Below are 24,420 nucleotides of genomic sequence, written 5' to 3'. Positions count from 1 at the left end.
TCCTTACCAAAAAAAAAAAAAAAAAAGAATTTTGCTTGTAAGATATTTATCCTTTGGAGCTTCTATACCCTCCTTTGGAGTTGTGACATGTTAAAATCACACCGACAGAGAATCACATTGATCTAGAGAATTACCTGGCTTATCTTTACAGGAAGCCAAATGACGGACCCCTCAAGGACTCATGTCTCCCTTGCCCTCCCCCCGTAGTGTTCTATACATAAGAGACCAGGAGACCCCACCAGTGACAATCAGCTAAGAGGCAGGCATAAGAAGACCCGCTGCTCTCGAAGGCACAGCCACAGCTTTCGTAGAGACCACATCATAGTGATAAACCCCACAGAAAGTCATGTGCCCCTGCACCTGGTCTGAAGCAAGAACTCCCTGGTAGAGTTGATTCCCAAGGAACCCTCTTTACTTCTTCAGGTAATGTCAATGGTGCCCTACTTTTCTCTCCAGCCCTCATTCCCAACCACTGGAGAACGACATTTCCCTCTGCCACTGTGAGGGGACACAGCATCAGGTAGGAAATACAGTAGCTACTCAGGAAAAGGGTACTTTGAAGACGGGGACCCATTCTGGGGAGTCTTGCAGTCAGATCCTGCCCTTACAGGGCCTGGAACAAGGAAAAACTTCTCTACATGAAAAGGTGGCTGACACTGCTCTTCCATTACCGCAGAAGAGACATTTCAGCGACTGAATTTCTCAGATACCCTCCACTCACCTGGTGAATTTGTCTCTTGTTTCCAACGTGACAAAAAGGGACGCCTAACATATGTGTATATGTCCTCTAGCCTGCCCGGCTGGAATGGACGCAGAGACCAGCTCTTACAGCACAGAACATGCTTGCTGCAATGCAGCCCTCTCACTTGGAAACAAATCTGAAGAGGTGCATTTGCATTTCAGAAAAGAACAGGCCGCCAGGGATACAATTGCAAGTAGGAAGTTAAATGCTGAAACAGAACAAGACTGGCCAACTGGGGTCACACCCAGCAAAGAGACAATACACACTGATCAGTTCAGGCCGTTAGATGTTTTGAGGCAGAGGGAAGTTAAGTTAACCCGTGTAAGATATTCCCATTAGGTATGACAGGAAGAAATGTAATGTTTTTCCAGGCCTCATTTTGGTGGCTCCAAATGTCCAATCCCAGCTTAACTTCCTGATGGAGCCCCTGTGGAGCTGCCATCCCAAGCTTTGTAGTAGATCTTCGAGAGGTCTGGCCTCAGCCTTCACATCATCAGCAAAGCGATGTGAGGGACGCTGAAGAAGAGTGCCTGTGCACAGCCAACCCGGTCTCTGCCTACAAGCCAGAGAGGAAGAGAGACAAAGCAATTATACCACGGCCAAAAGACAAGTAAAAGTAATGCAGAACCCCTCCCCCCCTTCCAATGCTCCCCCACCGCCCATATCCCCACCTCCACACACATGCATGGACCCTCTGTTGTGCTGGCACACACCCTTTTACCCTTTAGCAAACTCCAACAGTATAGTCATGGGCTTCTTTCCCTGAGAAACCGACCTTTGTAACCATGTTGGACCAGGCACTTCTTCCAGACCTAGACTATAAGCTATATACCCAAGATAGGAGGTAGAAGCTGCAGGAAATCCTGTGGTAAAAGGAGAGCACACAGGCTACTATCAACCAAAAGACCATGCTGACAAAACAGCACTGCTGTCACGGGCTACTTGGCTTCTGAGGAGGGTCTCTACAGTTGTAGCTAACCCAGTCTGTTCTGCAATCCGTCAGAGCAGAAATCAGCTTCTTCCCATAAACTGGGACTGAATGTTTTGTGAGGAATTCTTCCCCCCAGAGCAGTGTTTCTCAAGTATTAAATGTGCATCTGAATCACTTGGTAATCCTATTAAGTCAAAGATTGTGACTCAGTAGGCCCCGAGTGCGTGTCTAAGGAGCTCCTGCAGCTCCTTTTTTTGAGGCTGACAAGGAACTGAAGAGTGAGGCAGTGACACAGTGCCACCTGTATTTCCTGTCCCAGAAGTCAAATGCCATTTCATTCCGTTGACTGTAAGCTCTTTAGAAAAAGGCGGGTCATGTTTTAGAAGAACAGCCCACTAAATTCTAAGAAATCTCCGCATTTTTTTCTTTACAATAATGAGTTACATGTGGCTAACGGGAGTCATAGCACAGTTCGGGCAAAGGTATGTTTTTCTTAATTCTCGGAGAGGCGCCAAAAAGTCCACACAACTTCTACGGAAGTTCATGTGCCTTCCATAACGTCCTTCCCATCTTTCCCAGAAGGTGGTGGAAGAGAGCCATGCCCACACCAAGGACTCCAGTCACACCGCCAACTGGCTTTGGCTCCTCTGAGGCTCAGTCATGGAACAGCAGGAGACAGTTTCAAAGGTGGGGGAGTGGGTGGAGAACACAACCCAAAATATAAAACAAAAAACCCAGAAGCCTTCTCATAGGTTCAAGTTACTCAACAATTTTATTTACCCATTCTACACACAAACACACACACACACAAAAGCACATTTCGAATATAGTTATACACACCTTATGTGGATCTGAGTGGCATATTTTGATATCAATGTCACCAGATTAAGTCAGAATGCTGGTAAGGACTCACATTCCTTTTTCACCAGAGCTGTGCCTAGGAAATCCGCAGGATAACTCTATACATGAGTTCCCAATTCAGTCCATTCCCTTCAACCATTTCCAACCCCCTCCAGGGGCACAGCTGGTGATCAGTCCTTTGCTTTTGCCACAGTAAAACCGTCACCATATCAGAACGAACGGATTTTGTTAAACACAATAAAAAAAAATGTACACAAGCAGTTCAGATACAAAAACATTGAGTTGGTAAAGATTGGTCCTACCTAGATCCCCAGTGAAAGGCTGACTGGAAAGCATACCTTTGCCAACTCTTAAGATCAATTTTTAAATGCAAAACTTCCTTTGCATTTTTATTTATTAGATTTGAATAAGAGCCAAATGCAACAACAGCATTATCCGCTGCTATATCCTGTGACAGGGAAGCTGAGGACACAGAAGGTTCAGAAGCAGACGGTAAAAGGGAAATCCTGCCTAGAAGTGGGAGAGTGGGTGGAATGCATGCAGGTAGAGGTAATAATTTCAGGCTTTGAGAAGGTACTTCCTTCACTGAGTTCACAAAATAACATACAAAAGTGATGTTCAACCTTCGTTTTCTACCAAATGATGAGATTTTTTGACTGCTCCTCTAAAAGAAATGTCTATTAAAAATCATAGGTACAGAACTTCCCCCTGAAAAAAAAGGTAAAGTGTTTACTTCCTTTCTTTGTAGGACACATGCAACGGACACAAAATCACAGTAATATGCATATACTACTAACTGGGACAATTAGAAAACAGACTGTCAGATTATAAAACCCTACTGGAGTCTGTCAGTCAGTCAGTCAGTCAGCATACAGATTCTATCAGGGTCTGCCAGTCAGTAAGCATATGGATACTACTAGATACAGTCTTCTGGACACTATGCATCCAAATTAAATTCCTGGACATACTTCTGATGACTGTATCACCTCTCTGGGAAGTCAGAGATCCATCCTGCCAATGTCACAACCTGTTGTGGCTCAATTGTTAGATATTTTTTAAATTGAAATATTTTAAAACATGACCAAGTCAAAATACATCTTAGAAAACCTGGGTAAATTGACCAAATTTCTTGAAAACAAACACAACATGTCTTCTGAACTTGGCAAAAACAATGGAATGTCCGTTAAGACTGTATAACCCAGATATAGTTCTCTCAATCATTAGACATTCTTCCCCGTCCTTCGGCTACCCCAAGCACCAGTGAGTTTCTCCAGAACCCACATCTCCTACTCACAAAAAACCGGAAGATGGGATTTATTTCCAAAGTTATGTCATGTTTCTTGAGAATGCCGGTGCCTCTGCAGATCCATTTGTGGATTGCAAAGAGGAACACCCAGAACCTCACAGGAAACACTCGTCCATTCAGCTTGGGAATATAGACACGCTGTGTATTCCTAATTCTAACTTCTTGGGGGAGAAACAAACAAAAAAACCCTGAGACAATAAGATAGGGCAGACCCCCTACACAATGCATGTTTTTAAGATTTTCTAATTCTACTTTGCAGCTGAATGTAAAACAATCCCCTTATCAAAACAAAAACCAAAGACAATACAGATTAATAAGAACTAAATTCTAATGTGAGGATTACGAGACAAGAGAAGCTAGTTCTCTAAATCTGCTTCGGATTCCTCTTTCAAGTCTGTTACAAAATTCATCATTCAGCTTCCAAGCAAGAAAATGAAATATACAGGGATTTTCCTTTCTCCGTTTACTAGATTAAATAATTTAATAGATTAAATGCTAAAGCCTTCACCTATTTCTCCCACAACGAAACCAAAAGCCTCAGCAAAAGGCGCTCCGGAATCCATCCTTTCTTTGTCGACTCTATGACCTAGACATAACTATAGCAATGTGCAGATACTACCGATACACATTCCAGTAAAAAAGGAAGAGAGAAGGACAGAAAAGAAAGGAAGTGGAACTTCTCTAAAGTTTGGAGTAAGAGCTCTCTACCATTCTGTATTCTCCTGGCTTCTTTCTGCAGAAACTTCTCTGGAGGGATCTTGCGCTAAAAACTGAAGGATGCCGAAAGCCTTGCTACAGTGAAGTTTAATTTCTTGTGTCCCACCTGACACTAAAAAGACCACCTCAGGCTCCTCTTTTGGGGGAAGCAAACTAGCATGGGGGAGAGTGGAGAAATAAGGAGCAGGCTGAGGGCCACAGTGAACATCCCGGTGACCTGTGGCTCATGCCGGGGTTTATAACAGGGTAACACAAGGCTCGTGTGTTAGAGAATCCTCCTCTCACTAAGAGTATGCACAACCCAAATCCAAAGTCTTTGGATCAAAATGCTCCTGCTTGTCATTTGTTAGCTCTGAATTATTCTTATTGCACAGCAGGAAAAAAAAACCAAACTGAATGAATAATCATTTGGGCTAAGGATGCTGCCGGCCAAGTAAGGTTAGATGAAGTCACCTTGTAAAAGTGCCCCCCACACCACCTAGACCACATCTCATTCTCACCTGGAGGGGAAGAACTCTCACCTGCTACCCCTCTTTAGTCTCACAGGATGAGAGAAAAGTCAGAAGGAATCTGAACTCCCCTTCAGTGTCCACACTTACAGACTCAATGTGTTGCTCTTTTGCAAATGTTCATTATAAACTATATACCCTGTCTCTAAAATAGCCTTCTTCAGAGCAAGGACCTTTTCTTCCACTTCTGTGCACCCTATCATCATCAGCCCCCCGACCCAGCCCAAAGCCCCGCAAAGACACCATGTACACAGAATGTAATGGCAAAACAGGAATAGCAGGTTAGACACACTGAGGAGCAGAAGCTAGGCAAGCAGCCTTTGGAAACACTATGATGTCCTACTCTACTCAGATGCAAGAATAAAGGACTCAAGGTCACAAGGCAGCTGCCTACGATGATAACCTTTATCATCCTACAGGTTTTATCTCTGTGCCTTTATCCAGAGTGCTGAAAATTCCCAGCTATTACCAGAGGACACTTATTCACACAGTGCTTTGTTCCACAACACCTTGCAGTGTAAAGGGTTAAAGATGGGACCAGAACCCAGAGTAACGCTCTAAAACACAGCAGCCTGCCTTCAAGGGGGTCACTTAGTGTAATACTTAGTGTATTACTTAGTGTAATACTGTGATCTGCTCACACGTCTAACTCCAGAGAATCGTCCTTTCAGAGCCAAAAAGAATTCAGAATTCTTAGGTTGACGCTCTATCCGAGGAAGTACTCCAGTGTTTCTCCCCACAACTGAAATGGAGCTCTAACCCTGAATATGAATCAGAATCTTCAGGGAAGTTATTTCAACGCAGACATGCCCAGACCCCAACCCCAGAGATTCTGAGTTAGTATTAAGCCTAATGTGGACTGGGGCATGTATGTGTTTCAAAAATTCTAAAGAGGATTGTAATGAATGCTCCTAGATGAGAACCATGACAAAAGGTCTTCTATTACCAAACCAAAAGACCCTTGGCAAATAGGTCACTTGCTCTCACTGGTTTCCTCTAAAAGACAACTGATAACTTTAAGGTGTGGATGCATTCCATCACTTTTAAAAATCTCATGAGAAATCTGACTTCTCTCTCAGAAAAATGCACATATATTCATGTTTTATATACCGGATTGGAGGGGCCACCAAGGAGCTAAGAATCCCCTGCTCTAAACGTTTCCTGTTTAACCCTAGAGAAAATAAAATGACAAAAGTGAATAGGCAATTCCAGATAATTAAGAGCTAGACCCCTCAAGGTGCCAAAGACTCCTGGAAACCAAGATGAGATAAAAGAATACACCAGTGAGGGAGATTAAATTCATGGCCAGGCCTTTCCACATTTGGGGGAGTGGGGGGAAGCACTGCTCATGCAAAAATTTTTAACGTAAAGAGGAGAGTGTATTGAAAATTACAGGAGAATAAAAAGCTCTAGTGAACTCTTCTCTGCCATCTGTCTGCCTTGAGCAATTCCAGTATCAGCGGTGACTCTTTAATCTAACTCTGTCCTTCTAAACAGCTCCAGAGGTCACTGGCCTCGGCAGGAAAGTTGCTGTGGTTGGCAAACCTGGGAGCCACTGAAAGAAGACATAACTGGCCTAGAAGAGCCCTGCAAGACCTAGGGAACGTCCTATTCTCCTAAACCTCATTCCACAGCCAAAAAGACCCATGCCTGGCTCCTGAAGTGAAAAATACCAACCAAGATATTTCACACATACTCAGAGCCAACTCCCCCAGAGCCTCAAAGACTTAGGACTGGCTCTCATGAAAGGAGGCACGAACTCTCACCCTATGTCCACTTGCGGGCTCCAGAGCATCTGTGGATGTTCTGCAGCCTGGGCTGACCCTTTCAGGACCTGGCTTGAGAGGAAAGGAGAAGGGGAAAAAAAAAGCTCCCCCAGTCTGGATCCACTGAGGCCCCCTGCAGAGAGCATCAATAGAGCCTAGACTTCTCTCTGGCCAACCACCCCTTCCCTCCTCAACAGACACAATGACAATGCCATGCATCACACCAGAGAATCCAAAGGGGAGGTGAGCAAGGCGGGGACAAAGCAGGCAAGTAAGGACTGTGAGTAAAGCACACCTTGAAGAGACAAAGGTGAAGGAAAAATGGGCTTCTGTCTCCCCCTCCGCCCCACCCCCGCCTTTACCAACACAAGGACATGAGGAGTTTAGACACCAGGGACAAGAACCAAGGCTATGGGGCAGGCTTAACCTCAGACCCAGCTATGCTAAGCACCCAGGGGAATGTATCCCTTTTCCTCCTCCTCCAGACCACCCCAACTGAGGACATGTCCTAAAACACCCACTGGTCAAACTGCCCCTGGGTGGGGAGATGCTTCACACTGGAGAGCAGCTAAGATCGGTCTGGAAACACATGAGCTCACGTTCTGTGTTAAAGTCCATGGTGGGGTGCTGGGGGTGGGGGCTGGAAGTTAAATGACTCCTTGGTGCTTAGAGACAAGGGCAGGAGGCCAAGCCTGGAGGGGACACACGGTTACACCACCGGAATGCTGACTTGGGTCTTCGGCTGGTCGGCCCCTTCTTGCGTGTCCAGGGCACGGAGAGGGCTGAGGGGCTTGAGGGGCCGGCTCCCAACACTGTAATTTCTTGGACGCCTTATTGTATTCGAACTGGACAGAGGCGTAAAGCTGTTCCTTCTCATCCTTACAGGGGTTTGGTTCTTGGGGAAGTTGTTCTGAATCAGGAAGTTGTCCTGATTGGAAATGGAGGGACACCACACAAATGAAAGCCAAGCCAAAAGCTCACTCATAAAGGTTAAATAATGCTTGTAACCACAACCGTTTCCTCCAGTCCTGCTCCTCTGCAGATAGTCTCTCATAAGACATGGGCCATGGCCTTAGCCCTAGTCCCAGGAAGCTAAAGGGTTGTAGAAGGAGAAAGCTCCTTGAGCATCATACTCCAAAGGAGGAAGGAGGGCCCACGAAAACAAGGGGCTTATTTAAGATCACACAGATTATCAGGACAGACCTAGGAACAAACCCTACACCGCTTGACCCCACCTTATAGGCTCTTCTGGGTCCTACTTTCTAAAGGGAGCACTCCCTGGGGGAAAAAAAAAATCTGTATTTGACTTCGGCCAAACACTTCCCATATTTAACTGGATTTCCAGGAGCCAACTTTCAAGGTTAAGACTCATGAAAGGGGTACTAATTTTAAAAAGTAATAATTCCAACATTTCTTCCTTTTGGAAGTAAGCAGACTACATAGGACATGAGTTCTGGATGTGTTTCCCTTTTGTACATAAACAAAACCTGAGTCTCATGATGTCAAAGGTTCAAAGACTCAAGGTGGCAGGGAGCCTGCATGTTCATCTGTGGGAAAATACTTACGGTTGGCTTGTCACGGTGAGTGTTCACAGCCTCCACGTTGAGTTTAATTGTTTCCACTTTACATCCTGAGGAAACAGAGGAAAGAGAAAAAGGCCTTCAGGAAAAAAGCTCCAAGAAAAATTCCTTAGATTCAGTATGGGAAACATACCATAAAAGAATGTATATATTCCCAAATATACACATCCGTTTTTTATAAGATTTTATTCATGCATTAGAGAAAGAGAGAGAGAGATACAGAGCATGATCAAGGCGAGGGGCAGAGGGAGAGGGATTCGATCCCAGGACCCTGAGATCATGACTTTAGCCAAAGGCAGACACTTAACCGACTGAGCCACCCAGGCGCCCCGATACATCCTTTTAAAAATGGAAAGCACTAAAGGAATTTCCCTGGTATACAGGGGTGATAAAGTTGAACTTCTAGACAAACTTCAGAGAAAATTCAAATAGCCTGACTTTCTTCAATCCCCACATCCTGCCCACTGCTAAGCTCATAGTTACCGTAGGCCACAGGAGTAAGTTTGAAGATGGTATGGAGGGGGCACCTCAAGTATGGTAGCTCATCTGAAAACAGAAAGACCAGGTGAGAGAAGTCTCTTAGTACTATGCATTAAGGTCAAGTAAGTGGGAGAATCTAAGGAGCTCATGAGTTCTCTTCACCCTGACCCAGAGTTGTACAATTCCTCCCCTAAACCCCAGACAATTATCGGGACAGCCACTAAAGAAGCTGCCCAAGCTACTGAGAGGCTAAGGAAGGAAAGCAGTCCATTTTAGATCCTTCCATGAAGGCAAAACAGAAGTGAGCAGGACCCAGTGGAAGGGAAGATTGTGGCCCACGTGGGTGTACCAAAGGCCAATCTGCAGGCTGCCCAGCAGCTCAGATAGACGAAGGGGAGAGGAGGGGCGGGGAGGGGAGGGGGAGAGGGAGGAGGAGGGGAAAGAGAAGGGGAAAGGGAAGGGGGAGGGAAAGAAAAGTCAGCAACTTCCTTACGGCTTTACCCAGAAACTGTCCTATGATGAATCCAAAGGATGAAGATGCTTCTGAGACACCACCCTCCTTGTAGCCAAATAACAGGCCGGGAATGTGCAAAACCACTTTTCTGATTCTGGCAGGAGGGTCAGCTAGACACTGGCCCTCTAGCCAAGCAGGATTAAGGAGCTCCAGCAGTGGCCACTCTCCAATGGGGGCTTTGGTACCAGAGGAGCAACTTCAGCGAGTAGCTGGCCCAGTGGCTGCTGGGAGCCCCACACTGCTGTCGGAAGAATGCACTCCAGTTTGAGTGGAAGAGGGGCAGGTTCTGTTGCCTGGGATCCTGGCGCCACCCTGAGTCCAACCCCCTCGCCATGAATGTGTCCGCTGGCCCTTCCCTCAAATGTCACCTGCACCCTTATCCAAGAAGTAGGCCAGCAGGCAGCGCATGACAGCCTGGTGGGAGATGACGAGGACGTTGCCCTGCCGCTCCAGCTCCATGATGACGGGCTCCAGCCGCTGCACAAGGTCCTGGTATGACTGTGGGGGAAGTGAGGCAGACTGGTGGGAGGCCAGGCACAGGCTAGCAGCCAAGTCGGTGGCTGGCTCCAGAGTCAGGAGGCCACTTCTCCTTCTTCCCCAGCTGGCTTTCCTCCTGGAGGTTCAGCGACTTCATGTCACCTGCTAACTACCCCCAGCCCTGTGATCTCTTGAGAAGCCTCAGACCTTTCAAGAGCAACATTCAGATCAAGAAAACTACAGGTCAAAAAGAGGAAATGTGAATTCAGCCTGGGTCTTTTTTCCTTCCCACAGACAAACAGACAGCACGTGAGGCTCTGAGGGCTTTCCTGGACCTCCGCCGTTGGTTTTAGTTCCCTGGGCCTCCCAGGGCTCTAGACTACGAAGCCCCTCGGGCCAGCGAACAGCCTCAAACATGCGAGATGACAGGGAAATCATTCATACCCCATATATTGACTCGGGGCCTATACCTGCTTGGGTCAGGGTGGGACTGAGGGAGTGGAACGAAAAAAAGAAGTAAAAAAGAAAATGCTGATTCTACAATTAATCAACACACAAGACATCCTGTCACCCTTTTCCCTGGAGATCTTAATGAGATGTTCGATGGTCTAAGCTGAATTAAACACACTATGACCCAAAGTTGGAGGACAAAACTACATGATGCCTTGACTACCCTTTCTAGACCTTCCACATCCCATTCACTCCTTCCCCCTAATTAAAGCTAAACCCCCAACGGAGGGCTGGACAGTCACACCACGTGAGGGGAAATCTCACCTCCCCACCAGGGTACCGATACAAGTATTTCTCTTGATCTCGAAGTGCGAACTCATCCGGGTACTGCTTCTCAATCTGCGCATAGGTCATCTCCTCACACACGCCCTGCAGGGAGCCACACCGGCTGCAGGAGGGAGGCCACCCCATGCGGCTCCCCCCAAACAAGGGGGGCGGTACTAAGGAATCCTGGCTTCTTACTATGTGCCAGGCACTGTGCTGGGTCCTGGCCTGTACTGCCACCCACCCGCCCGGGCGGCTGGGACTGGCAGGGGGAGGGCCACTGCGCAGAGGATGTGCCTTCTCAGCTTGCTCCGACTACTTGCTCCGACTACTTCAGAGAAGTTAAAGGTCCAAGAAAAGTCAACAGGATAAAGGGAACAGGAAGCAGGGGAGGAGAAACTGAAGGGACCGGAGAATTCTTGCAGAAGGCATAAAAAGGTACAGAGGAAGAAAAGAAAAAGAAATGTCTGCTTTTGTGCTCAAGGACAGAGAAAGCCAAGAAAAAAATTTGGAAAGGACCAAGTGATCTAAGCAGAAATTAAAGAAGGGAGTTGTTAGTTATTTCTTTTCCCTGGCAGAAAAATACACAAAGGAACAAAATGGAGCCGTGCTCTCCCCAGATGCCAGAGGGGCTAGGTCACAGATTGGTCTAGGCCCGTGACTGGCACAGGTGCTCAAACAGGCAGGAAGCCCTGACTAGGGTGCAATTGTTCCCTCTTCCTCCCCTACTACTACTACCTGGTAGTTCTACTTTTCTAGATAAAACTGCCCATATTGTGACTTGAGAGCTCTTGCCTGAATAAGAGACTCTTATTGGCTTTGCAGCCATCAGAATTCCTACTCACAGCATCGATCTCATTCAGAATCTTCCACTGCTCATAGGTCACACCCAGGGATTCAGCAGTCTGGATAGTCCTCTTTAGCTGGCTCGTCCACACTTTGAGGTCTGCTATCTCCTGTTCCTCCAGAAACTTCCTTAGAGCCTGGGCAAACTGGGGTTGGAGATAAAAATTTTAAAGGAGCGAAACATGCGCACACACGCGCATACAGACACACACACACACAACTGCTAACTTGGCCTATAAAGGGCAATGTGTAGGACCATGGTCAAAATCCAAAAGGTGCTACACAGTTATGATAAACCCAAGAGGAAATGAACTTCCACTGGAGCATCCTGTACTGTGCTCAGCACACAAGTCATGCCCAATAAATACCTGACGGTTGAATTAACAGAAGTGGTTCCAAGTTACCACATTACAACACAGCCAGAATCAGTGGACAAGAAGAGGTCTTCCACATTTGCTTGATTTTCTGAAACCACAGCCTCAGCCCCAATGGGATTTAGGAAGAAGTAAGGGGATAAGAGAGATGACCTCCACCATGCCTTTCCTCCAATTCTAAGCCTGGGAAATCCAGCCGGCTGCTGAATGCCTCACCTGTTTTCCCCGCACCGAGAGGCCAGAGTCACCCCCAATCTTCCCCAAGAGGTTGAATTCGCTCTCTCCATGCCGGCAAAGGTAAATGGTGCGAGGCTGCACGTGGATATTCATGAGGTAGTAGACTATCTTGCTCTGGATGTAGTCCTGGACTCTGTTCACTAAAAATCGCTGGCCCACATTTATCACCTTGATGAAAGAAAGATCCCTGGGACAGAGCAGGAGAAAAGAGAATCCCTGGGAATGAAAATCTGAGGATAACAGCGGGAAGGGGAGGATTCCCATAATTACTTGCAGGTTTGAGGCAGCCCCTTCCTCGTCTCCCGTCAACGCCAACCCACATTTTAAGGAAGCAACTGGTAAGAGACGGATTACACCTCAGACCCAAGATGAAGTAAGATGTCCTGAACTTCTGGCCAGTCTACCATTTCTTCAAGTGCCTATACTGTGCCATGTAGTTTAGATAAGTAGGATACGAAGAATCCAGGCTTTCCCTCAAGGGTTAGACTAGGTGACCTGACAATTTTGCTAACCCTGAAGTTTGGTGAGAAGCACAACCCCCATCTGAGGCGGTCAAGACCTGGCCAGGGGATGGCATGGCCCACAGGGCGGGCAGCAGGCAGCAGAATCTTAGAGATCTCTCCACGTCCCCCGCATCTACCTAATCAAGCCTCTCTCAGAGGTACTTCTGCAGCGGTTGCCTCATCAGAGAATTCTTCTCATTGTAAAAATGATAAATGCTAACTGGAATTTAAATTAAAAAAAATGATAAATACTCACTCCAAAAAATTTTCAAAAAAAGGTAGAATGATGCAAATAAAAATCACCCAAACCCTACCATCAGAAATACTATCTATAAACACACACACACACACACACATACACACACTGTTCTAGAATGTTTTTCTATATAGGACTTCTATGTAGAATATACTATTACACCATTTCTAGAACAGTGGTTTTCAACCTCTATATTAAGGAACACCTCCAAATACTAACATTCTGGGCAATCTACTTGAAGGAACTTCAAGACTCAAAACATTAAACAGACCACTAACACAATGGAATAGTGAGCTACACGGACTTATCTTGCCATCTGCTTGGCCGCGGGGCCATATCTTATTCAAACACAGCCGTTAACTGTATGGCCACATTCCCCAGGTTTCTGTGTGTACACATCTTTCTTCAACATGGACTTCACATTTTACTATGGCTCTTTTTTTTTCTTTATGTTCAGTTAGCCAACATATAGTACATCATTAGTTTTTGAAAAAGAAAGAAAAAACGGATAAAATACATTGTGCATGAATCTTTCCAAAAGGCCTGGAATTTTTACTCCCTCTGGACAAGGCTCTTATACCTTGTGCACATCAAGTTAAGCCCTATTGCATACCATATTGCTAGTAGACACTACCACAGTAATAATGGCTAGCACTCAATCAGACATTTTTGATGAGCCAGCCATGTTCTTAAGGATTTTACATGCTTTATATATATATATGTACACACATACACACACACACACACACACACACGTATGTGTATATATATATATATATACACATTTATATATTTGTTACACATTTTTACTGATATGTATTTGTATCATATGTATTTATATACATAACATCATATATACATTATATGTATCTGTACATGTACATATGTTCTATGTAAACATATTTCTATATTATGTTACTCTTTTGTGTGTAATATACGTAAACTTATATACTAATACATGTGTGTTACAGAATAGATACATACACACAATAAACTTCAAAAATTCATCAAAAGCTGATGATGACACATCTCTGAGGGGTGTTCTACAACACCTTAGATCAGAACTACTTGATTTTGCTCCCCAGGGACACCTGGCAATGTCTGAAAACATTTTGGTATGTCGTAGGTTGGGAGTATTACTGGTATCTAGTGAGTGGAGGCCAGGGATGCTGCTAAACATCCCACAGTGCACAGGGCAGCCCCTACTGCTGTAATAAAGAATTAGTCAGCAATGCGGAGACTGAGAAACCTTGTTTTAGAGAACAGAGAGGAAGAACTGATGATAAAAAACACTTCACTGTTCAAGTGTAAGATGCAACCTACAGAGAAGCCACAAATCCATACCTTGTTTCTTTGGAATGATGTAAACATTATAGGTCTGGATGGTCAGAAGAAAGTTTGAGGACAGAGGGAGAAAGGCTCTTTTCTCAAATGAGACCCCTGCCTCAGGCCCTTCAAACCATGGCCTTAAACCTTACTTGTCATAGTTGTCTGGGTCAAGGGGTCGATAGGTGACTTTGTAGCACTCAATTCTCTTCAGGAAGTCCTCCATCACATTCTCCCTGTTTCTTTCAGGGTAGTCAGGGCTCGACACCTTTACCTCCTGGAATCATAGGGAGAGTAGGGCCTGGTCAGAGGTGTGTCCTTAACAGCCCTCCTACAAACAGCCAATGCTAAATAAAGAGAAGGAAGTCCACAGAAGGGCTCTTTCACTGGAGCACTGGCAATCCCCATTCACTGAGCACCCCCTCCCTGTCCTGTGACCCTGGCAACCAAGAAAGGAAAGACAACTGTGGAGTCATGTGCCTGCCCTTGGCTGAAGGACTGAGGCAGTCACACAGCTCAAACTGCTCCTGGGCCCCAATCCCTTTATGTGCCCTTCTGGGAACACAGAATGGGCTTCAGTTTCTCCGTACGACCACTCAGAATAGGGTGCTTGATCTGACGCATGCCTGACTTGGACCAGATACCTCTTCTTAGTTGTTTCCAAGTTCCCACACTGCTAGGAGAGCACTACCATGATACCATGTCCACACGGCACAGTACAACCCATCAAATGTGCATTGGTTTATACTGTGACCATCCAGGGCATGAGACAGTGCACAGAGCACTGACCTGAATGTTAGACAGTGAGTGGGCAGATGACCTTCCTACGTGGTGGCCCTGACAGATAGTGAAGAGGCTGATCTACTCTGAGGACATCCCTAGGTCTCAGCATCCAGCTGATACCCAGAACACAGGGCCAAAACTCCTACGGTCTAAGTCTTGGCTTCCATTCAACAGCTCATTCTTACTTTATTCCTCAGAGTCTCGGTTTCTTCTCCTACGGGAAGAATGTGTAAGTCTAAAATGGTGCTCTGTCAAATCAAAAAGATCACCCTGCATTGTTAAACGTGTCTATTTCTTTCTTTCATTGCCCAGTTGACTCTCCCCCCTTACCTACCAACACACACATAACACAAGGCAGAATGGACAGGGAGGTGGTGGTACGCAGGGGTGTCACCCACCAGGATGTTGGCAGCAATGACATCAGGATCATCACAGACAGATTCCACAAAGAATACCTGGCCAGGGAGGGAAGGCAGTGATAAATGAGTCAAAAGTGCCCAGGCTGTTCATTAACAGCCTGTGCTCACACCGCCCCGCCACAGCCACCACACCCCCCGGGGATTTTTTTTCACGAAAGTGGCCTTCAAGGCCTCTTCATTTAAAAATAGCTCCTACCACATCACCAGGGCCTCAGACATACAGGCTAAGAAAGGACCTGAAAGAAAACACTCAAGGACTGGGGGTATTTCCGAAGAAAAGAAAAGCGGAGAGCCAACCCTGTCCTCCTCACCCACCGGAGTCAAAGAGATCCTCACGTCCCTCTGGACTTCCCACCGCCACTCACCCCTCTCCTCCAGCAGGGAGCCAAACCCTACCTTGAAGGAATTCTCCTTGGCAAAGTTCAAAATCATGTCCCTCCTCTCCCTAGTCGTATTGGTGGCATCAAACACCTGGGGAGAGAGGCCGCAAAGTAGACAAGTGGGCAAGGAGAACTGGAATCCCACCGAGGCAGACTCCTGGCGAGGCCGTGCAGTCTCTCGGGGGGCTATCAAGATGGGGAAGAGGCAGGGAAGGCTTACCGCGATCTGCCCGCTCTCCTCAGTAAGGTATGCCTTCACATCTTCCAGCGCCACCAGAGCACACTGTCTGCCGCGAGAACGGAGGACATCAGGGAGAGCAGTGCCAGACCAAGCTCAGGTACAGCCAGAGACACGAACAACTGGGTTGCTAGAGGAGTCACATCCCTTCCCACTTAGTTTTCCCAGTCAAAATTTTCCCCTAACTGGACTTTTCAGCTTCCCCACTGAGGTTTTTAGACTATCCTGTATTTTTCCCATTCCCCTGCCCCATGCATATAAAGTCTCACTCTACAGATTTACCCTACAAACACACATGCTTCTCCCTGAGCCTGTTCTGCTACCTACCCAAGCCCAACGTGACCTGTCTACCAAAAAATCTCCAGTTAAAATCCCCAAAGGATATTTACTGACAGGAAAACCGAGCCCTGCCACGCCCAGTCTTGTGATGGCAGAGAAGGAGCTCACTGGGAGGTCAGGCCTAAGAAGACTCACTTGCGGATCTTCATGGCCTCCTCATTGTCGTGCCGGAAGAAGTCGTAGGACTTATAGGACTTGACTGCTTCACGCCGATATACCCCAAGATTAAACACTGCAGATGACACCAACAGCCCTCAGCAGTGAAACGATACAATGGCCCCACCAAAGGGGACTTCTTGGTCTAATGTCAGAGTTGCCAAGGAAATGAAAGAAAGCACCATGGTATGTTGGGAACAATACCAGATTTAGAGTCAAGTTAGATTCAAGTTCAGACGTATTAGTCCTTGAACAAGCCTTAAACTGTCTGAGTTTCAATTTCCTCAGCCACTTTGGCAATTTCACAGGAGTACTGCTAGGATTAGACAAGATGATCTATATGGAGGTAAAGCCCTATACCATCAAAGGCATGCCCTTAAATCTAGGCCAATCCACGCAGGCCAAGAGGAAACATGTCTGTAAACAGGGAATAAATCTAGTAAATCAGGAATCAACCACTATTTCTGCCAGGAGCAGCCTGTAATCTTGATGCCAAGGAGAACAGATCTCCAGAGGCTTGGGAGGCCCAAGAACTAATCATTTCCCTTCCCAAGGAATAAATGACCTGCACCTACCTTTGGTGGGCACCCCAATCCAGTTGAGGTAGCGCGTAAGTTTCTTGGACACATAGGTTTTGCCCCGGGCTGGCAAGCCAATCATAACGATGAGAGTTGGGGAGTTGGTCATGTAAGATGCCCACGCTAGAGGGGAAAGAGAACAGAACTGAGCGACTAGGGGCTGCAGAAGGTTCGTGCACTGGGCTAGATACTTCATAGCCATAACCTCATTTAATTTTTACACACCTCCGCCAAGCCAGGGGAAGACTGGGATGGCAAACAGAGGTGCTATCAGGCCAAGCTCCTGAAAAAGCACTAAAAGGTCATGTAAATTTCCAAGAAGTACCCAAGTCAAGACATATCTTCCCCACATGTGCAAAGTCTCCACAGAGGTACCTTAGATGGAAAGGGAGACAAAAGTGGCAAGGATTAGAAAGATGAGAACCATGGCACCTTCCTTAACAAAAGAATGTCTAATAACACAAGAATGATACAGCTGTGGAGGCACGCCTTGTGCCTGGAGATTCCCCAGGGATGAGCCGGCCTGGCTCCTACAAAAAGTCCAACAGAGTTTCTATTCTGAGGATCCCCCATCTATCCCTTCAAAGCCATGAGCAAGAACTAGCCTGCCCACTGTAAAAAGACCTGGTCTCAAACTGTTTTGGCTTTTGTGCTCAGGACACAAGCTTAAGCCCGAATTTCTAAACCACAGTGAGATTTAGACTGTGGCAAAGCCTACTTGACGCAAGTTCTGACAAGACTCCTCAGGAAGCTTCATGGTAAAGCTAGCCTGCAAGGGCAGCGTGGCCAGCTGGCCTCAACAGCTGCGTAAAAGCAAGAAATCCAGAAGCAAGAACAGTCACTGGTCTATCGTTCCTGAGGAAACTTAGTTCAGGAATCCTCATGTACAGAGATAGGGCTCAGTGGACAGGTGGGGAAAACTAGATGGTCAAAGGTCAGGTGACTCGCCTAAGGATGCAGGATGGGTCATGGAAGAGCTAGCACTAGAATCCAGAGCTTGTGCTTCCTCCGCAGCCTGCTCACAGGGCTGGGCTCCTCCCTGCCCATCCTGCCACAGACGAGTGGTGGGAGAGGGGCCTCCACTGCTGCCCGCCCCTTCCCTGGGGCCCGGACCAACCGAGGTCCGGCAGGACGACTCCGGACTCTTGTGAGGGGAGGCCCCACCCAGGGATGAGAAAGGGAAAGAATCGTCTTGCTTTCCACTTCCTGGCACTGCCTTCTGGAAGGTGCCCTGCCGGGTACTGCTGCTTCTCTGTGCTGGGACAGGGTGGACTGTAAGGCTGAGAAACAACTGGGTAAAACTTAGGTGGTTGCACAGTAAAGTCATTCTCAACAGCTTTCACTGGAGAAGTGGGCAGAAGGGCCTGGGTAGAAGACAGACCTCAGAAGGAAGAGAGTTTCCTAGGGGTGTTGGGTAAGAAGTACCCACAAACCAGAGTGGCCCCAAGTGGCGAGGGGGGAGTGGATGCCCAGACTCAGGGTCAGAGGACTTGACCTTTAGTCCTTTACCCACCGTGCACATGGACAATTCCTGGGCCTGGGCAGGGACTCCTCCAAAGCAGGCAAGGAGCAACGGAAGGGATTTTCATCTGTGTCCAGATAGGGAGCACACAGGCAGGCAAATGCCACCCTGCAGCCTCAGCTGATGTGAATCCCTGATCTCTGACTCCTGACAGGTCTGCCTGGGTACAACTGCCTCGCTTCTCAGTAGTAAAATCCTCCTGAGTCTTCACTTTCTCCAGCTCACCACCATGCTCTGCTCAATCCCCCATGATTTGCCTCATTACTTGCACTTCTGGGCCTGCTTTGTCCACAACTTCCAGCCCATTAGGCGCTTCCCCTCCCTAAAGCTAAAAATGAACTAAAGCTTGGGAGCTGCTCTAAAGTTGAACAGGGGACCAGCTGCTACTTGTTTACCTAACCGGGCAGAGAACACTAAGAGCAAAACAACAACAACAACAACAACAACAAACAGGGATCTCTAAGGGTTCAAGGCTCCACACCTCCCACCTCTGGGCTTCTCATTTGCCAGAATACAAAACTAAAACACACTTCCTATTTCAAACTGCCACGTTGACATAATTGGGAACATTCTGTCCTGCCTGTTACAAAACAAAACCACTAGCACCTTAATTTGAATAGTAGATAGTTCAAGCTGGTTAATTTCAGAGACAATGTAACATACCCCTTGGTTTATAATGGAAAGCTGTTTTAATCCTGAAATTCTCTCCTACCTTCTTTAAACAAGGTTTAACTCACTTTCTCCATTTTAAACTTATTCTCCCTCATGAACATACTTACAGGAACTGAAGGTTTGATAACTTCCCTACTACAAACAGAAACACTCAAACCCAGGGAAGTAAAAAGCTTGGCCCACAATTCCACAGTAGAAAGTCAAGGTCAGGGCTTTGACCGGACTCCTGGTTTCATGACAGCCCCATCAGTCCCAGCCACCAGCTGCTGTCAGCACCTGGCCAAGGGAGCCATGTGGTAAGCATGACTAAATTTTCTAATCTAATCCTGAAAGGTAGTCTAGTAGGTCAGTGGTTCCCAGCCTTTTCATGAACAAGGCCTTCTTCCACTATTTGTTCTAAATAGGCCCAATATTTTTAAAATATGCAACCTATTAAAATGTGTTTCATTTGTTATTTTTTTCATTCTTGAGAAGTCATAAAACTGCTAATTATCTCCTGCTATTTGATAGGCATGAGATATCCAAGTTCTGCGGCTAAACACTGAGAAAGTTAACGTTTTAATGAATCAGCGCAGCCCTTTGAAATATTAAAAATAGCTAACAATACAGAACTTCCATCCATGCCCTTTGAAATATTAAAAATAGCTAGCAATACAGAACTATTTAGAAGAATAAATTAGTAATGCTGATCAACATTTCAAATGTGTCTTTCCTCCTATTACTTCTGTGGGAAAAATTGCTAGCACACACATGCTAAGGTATATGGGCAAGGATGCTCCTGCAGCATTGTTTGTGATGGTGGAAAACCAAAAACAGGGCAAATGTCCACCAGGGAGAGGCTGGCATATCCCTAGAATGCAATACTATGCAGAAAGAGGTAAATCTGGATTTACAGACACACACACACAAACCCCTCCACAATATAGTAAGTTAAAAAAAAAAAAAGAGGAAAATAGCAGAATAGAATACAGTATGAACCTATTTTCATTAACAGAATACACCAGAAGATGTCGGGAAGAATCAAACTTAACAGGAGAAATTGTGAGAGTTTTTTACTTTTCACTTTCTCTCTGTTTTGTTTGAATTTTTCATGAACACATACTGCTTTTGTCACTGGAGAAAGGTACACATGGGAACTTGTCTGTTTCAGACCTACTCAAAATCTCAAAGAAGAAAAGAAACAAAGAAAAGCACATACACACTCACTGCTGTCCCCACCTGCCTAATTCCTGAGGTGCCTTTAAGATGCCCTGAAACCAGTCATCTGAGCACCTTACAGGCACCTCAGCCAGCAACCGCCCATCACCCCCATCCGTGGAGCAGCTGAAGTTCCAGTAATGCTCCTTTGGAGGTTTTGGCTCCCTGAAGTCCTTCTCCAGTCCTCCAGCTCAGGCACTTCCCAGGGTGAAGCCAGCCAACACAGGTGTAATTGGCAGCAAGGGGATAACGGCTGAGCTATTAATAAAGCAACTGCTGGGTGTGAGCACTAAGCAGCCAGGGGAGCATGCTCCAACACACAGGAAAGCAATGGAGAGAAGTAAATAAACAAACATGTATTTTCATGACTGTATTTCTCCTTTGACTATGGCTGCAGGAGTCTCCCAGTCCAACCCATGAGGGAAGAAGAGAAGGGGGTAAATGAATGATGGTGGAGTCAGGACAACCTCTCCCTCCACCCCCCAGATGCTCCCAGTTGGGGAGAAGAGGGTGGAGCTTGGAGAGGAGAAATCAGAGCGCAGAGCAGGAATTAGAGTCTAGAGGATAGAAAGGAGACCTGGGATTACTGCCTCTTTGACTATCGAGAGCCCTCAACGCAGAAAAACTGCAGAAGAGTTTGAATGGCACGGAGCAGGTTTCTGTGGAGAATACAGCTGACGCCGGGCACTGTGCAGCCCATGTCGCCACCTACTCTCTGTACTCTTCTGGATCAAATGTCCCAATAACACAAATGCACCTCTCTTTAGTGCTCCCAAATCTGGGCTATGATATTGTCAAGCAAGAGGAGAAAACATTCTTTACTGAAAACCTAATTCTTCATAGGGCTCTTATACATAGTGAGCTCCCAGCACAGCCATTTACAGTATAATTCAATTTATGTGCAATGAAAAGTCACCAGCAAAAAAAAATAATAATAATAATACGCTTTAGCTCTATAAACACTCTTCTAAGTGTTTTCCTATATTTACTCATTTAATTCTCACATCTCTCTAGGGGAAGATAATATCAGTATCCCCATTTTATAAATAAGCAAACTAAGGCACAGAGAGGATAAGCAACTTATTCAAGGGCACACAGGTAGGAAGGAGTAAAACCAGGATTCAAACCCGGGCAGTCTGACTCCAAGGGCTGCACTCAAACATCGCGCTATACTAGTTATCTCCCATGGGGTACTTGCCCTCGGTACCTGGCTTCCTACCCTGGCAGAGGAAGGAGACCCTAATCATACAGGTCTGCCAACCCCAGTATCACATACAAAAAGCTGCCTCTGTTGCAGTGCAAAGCTCAGCAAGCTTCATCAGTGCTAGATAAAAAGAGATTATCATCATTAATCATGAGACTGACAAGTACACAACATCAAGGTCGAGACTCTGGGGAAAGCTTTGAAAAGGACATGATTCCAGGTCTCATGCTGGTTGGCTGTTTCCACCTGCTATATACATGACCACGGAAGTGAGAACTGACTGACAGGGTTCCAGAGGAAAGGTGCATCTGGAAGCAAGGGCAAGGGTCAGCATTCCTTGAGGTTCCCCCCAAATTGTAAGGGCCAGTTGCCCAGAACTTTTTGCCCATACAGGCTACAATGAGGGTTAGGAATGCAAATGCAAGGGGAGGAGAAATGATGCTTCATTTCTCGGCAAACCCACCTGCTATCTCTGTCTAAAGAACTGGCATGGAAACGCTCCGGTGAAACCTGTCCCCACAGGAATGAACCTATAGGAAAAATAGCTTGCAAAGTGCAAAGGCTAACCCTGTGGAAAAGCAGGGTGCCCAAGTGAGAGTGAGAGGTCAGATGTCAGACCTGACTCCCCCTCAGGCCTGCTGAAATGAACTACTACTGGCTCTTACTGCAATTTCTGCAGTGAGCAGCACCTTCACAAAACGTAGCCCAAAAAATGAAGGGAAACTGTTAACAGTATCAGCCCTAAGTAATCCCTGCACCTGCCACTCTGCCTTAATCACTGAGTGTGTAACTTTCAACATCAATCGAATGTGCAGATCCCTCCACGAGACAGTCAAAGAAAGCAGTAAGAAAATGTGGGGATATACCAGCAGTCTGGCCCCAGTGATAGACACTTCACTGGGCCTACTTGTTTCACACAAGAAATTCCCCTTGTAGACTTGGTTTTAAATTCCCATGTCAAAGAATTCTCTCTCACTCCCAACAAGCATCAAAAGTCTAGGATTACAACTATATTCCCAAGATAAAAGTCTGGGAGGGAGCAGCCCCTCCTCTTTCCCCAGACTCACAACATTTCTTCTCTGACATTCGAAGATTGGAGGCTTTGGTTTCATAGCTGTTCTGTTCTGATGAAGATGCAGTATTCCCAGACATGGCAGTTCCTCGGGAAATGTCTGAAAGGGACAAAACGAATGTAAGGAAGGAGACACACCTCAAAACACCCAGGGAAGAGGACGGGTGTAATAGAAGTGAAAGAATCCTGGGCCGAGTCCAGTCCAGCCCTCTTGCTCTGGGTTAATAGCTACATGCTCTTCGATAAGTCCTCCCTAGCCGTTTCCTCATCTACAGACTCAGTTGTACTAGAATCTTGCCTTTTTAATGCTGACTTAGGAGTTACATTCACATAAATTAGCTCCTTCAATCCTTCCAATAATCCTTCCATAAGGCATATTCTGCCACCACTGCTACTTTCCCCCAATTTACAGGTTGAAAAACTAAGTTTAATAAAATTAGGTGGCTTATCCAAGTTCCTTCCTGACCTCAGACTTTAGTTTAAAAAACTGGGGAGAGTAATGGCAGAAGTCGGGGGTGAGATGGGTTGCAAATAGATCGAGTTCATTTATCATACAGTCATTGCAGTCCAATGGCAGGATCTATTCCTGACAAAAATGGGAGAAGTGGGGGAAATCTCAAACATGTTCCCTGAAGGAAAAACTGTAACTGGACTTCGTGACGACCCTAGCGCGTCACCATTTCTCCTCTGGTGTTCCCATTCTCACGCCCTTGCTCTGCACCCTCTTCCCACCCCTCCCTTGGTTCACAGTCTATAAGGGTAATGGGGCCAAAGAGGTAGTAAATGACTTCCCCAAGGTCACCTGCTTAATAAGAAGTCCTGACTCGAACCGGGGTGGGATACCCTCGCGCTCACGCCCCACACCCAGACAAGGGGCTCGTGAGGACCGAAGGTCCTACTGCTTCAAGGACCTTGCACTGTTCTTCCACTGACCACACAAATCCTCCAACCCAAGCACCAGCCGCCGCTCCCGGTCCCAGAACGTCTGCACTCCCAGCAATGCCGGCACTTCCCCGAAAACGGCACGGCATCACCATCCCTCACCTCATCCCGGTGCACGCAGCTCCCCGCCCTCTCCCGCCCGCCCCGGCCTTTCGAGGCGTCGTACAGCCACCGCTCACCCTATGATCCCTCCTAAGCTCCCTCCCGGCAGTGGCCCCGGTACTTGTCCCGTTAGGCTGCGGACGGGAGCTGACACACTGTGGCCCGGGCCCCGCACACCAGTAGCCGGCAAATCACGTGCCCCCGTCAGGCTCCGCCACACGGGCGTCGGTCCTCACCTGTTGAGAATCATCGGCCAATCCAGCGCCCGCAGGCTCCCTGGGGCGGGGCTCAAATCGGAATCGCTGACGCTGACTCCCGAAGGTGGAAGAAACTGTGAAGCCGAAAGATCGCAAGCTCCCAAGTTTCCTCGCACTGTGGAGGTTGGTTGCATCGTTGCTAGGCAACTCATCGGGCTGGGGGCGGGGTTAATGAAATGCATGACGGTTTTTCCATACTCTCGCGAGAGTGGACGGAACCGACGTCTTGAGGGGATGTGACATTTTCGTGACGGGAAAACGTTGTGGAGGTTAACGCTTTCCTGCCTGAATCCCAGAGGGACCTCGTTAGATCCATAAATTGGAACGTAAACTTTAGAAGGTGGTGCTTTGCTAAAGTAA

The 24,420-nt window shown here is 46.8% G+C and overlaps 1 protein-coding gene across 8 annotated transcripts; it reads right to left on the bottom strand.

Annotated features, from left to right (window-relative positions):
* Positions 1 to 24,229, bottom strand: PFKFB2 (6-phosphofructo-2-kinase/fructose-2,6-biphosphatase 2). 8 transcript variants are annotated; one of them, XM_027610458.2, is made up of 16 exons: positions 24,040 to 24,229; positions 22,755 to 22,859; positions 17,090 to 17,215; positions 16,494 to 16,590; positions 16,002 to 16,068; positions 15,798 to 15,872; positions 15,381 to 15,437; positions 14,352 to 14,476; positions 12,094 to 12,301; positions 11,503 to 11,649; positions 10,658 to 10,762; positions 9,775 to 9,904; positions 8,896 to 8,958; positions 8,398 to 8,462; positions 7,563 to 7,760; positions 1 to 1,298 (listed from the first exon to the last, which is right to left on the bottom strand). In XM_027610458.2, exons 2-16 carry the CDS (start codon positions 22,837 to 22,839, stop codon positions 1,236 to 1,238), a joined length of 1,611 nt encoding a protein of 536 aa, XP_027466259.1. In that variant the 5' UTR covers positions 22,840 to 22,859; positions 24,040 to 24,229; the 3' UTR covers positions 1 to 1,235. The 8 variants fall into 8 exon arrangements, 7 of the variants coding, with proteins under 7 accessions (XP_027466259.1, XP_027466260.1, XP_027466262.1 ...); XM_027610459.1 differs by lacking the exon at positions 24,040 to 24,229 and adding an exon at positions 23,881 to 24,010; XM_027610461.2 differs by lacking the exon at positions 7,563 to 7,760 and having other exon boundaries at positions 24,040 to 24,226.
* Positions 24,230 to 24,420: the final 191 nt, after the last annotated feature.

Source organism: Zalophus californianus, chromosome 10 (genome assembly GCF_009762305.2).
Source record: "Zalophus californianus isolate mZalCal1 chromosome 10, mZalCal1.pri.v2, whole genome shotgun sequence".
Classification (NCBI taxonomy): domain Eukaryota; kingdom Metazoa; phylum Chordata; class Mammalia; order Carnivora; family Otariidae; genus Zalophus; species Zalophus californianus.
This window is presented reverse-complemented; position numbering and strand designations above follow the sequence as displayed.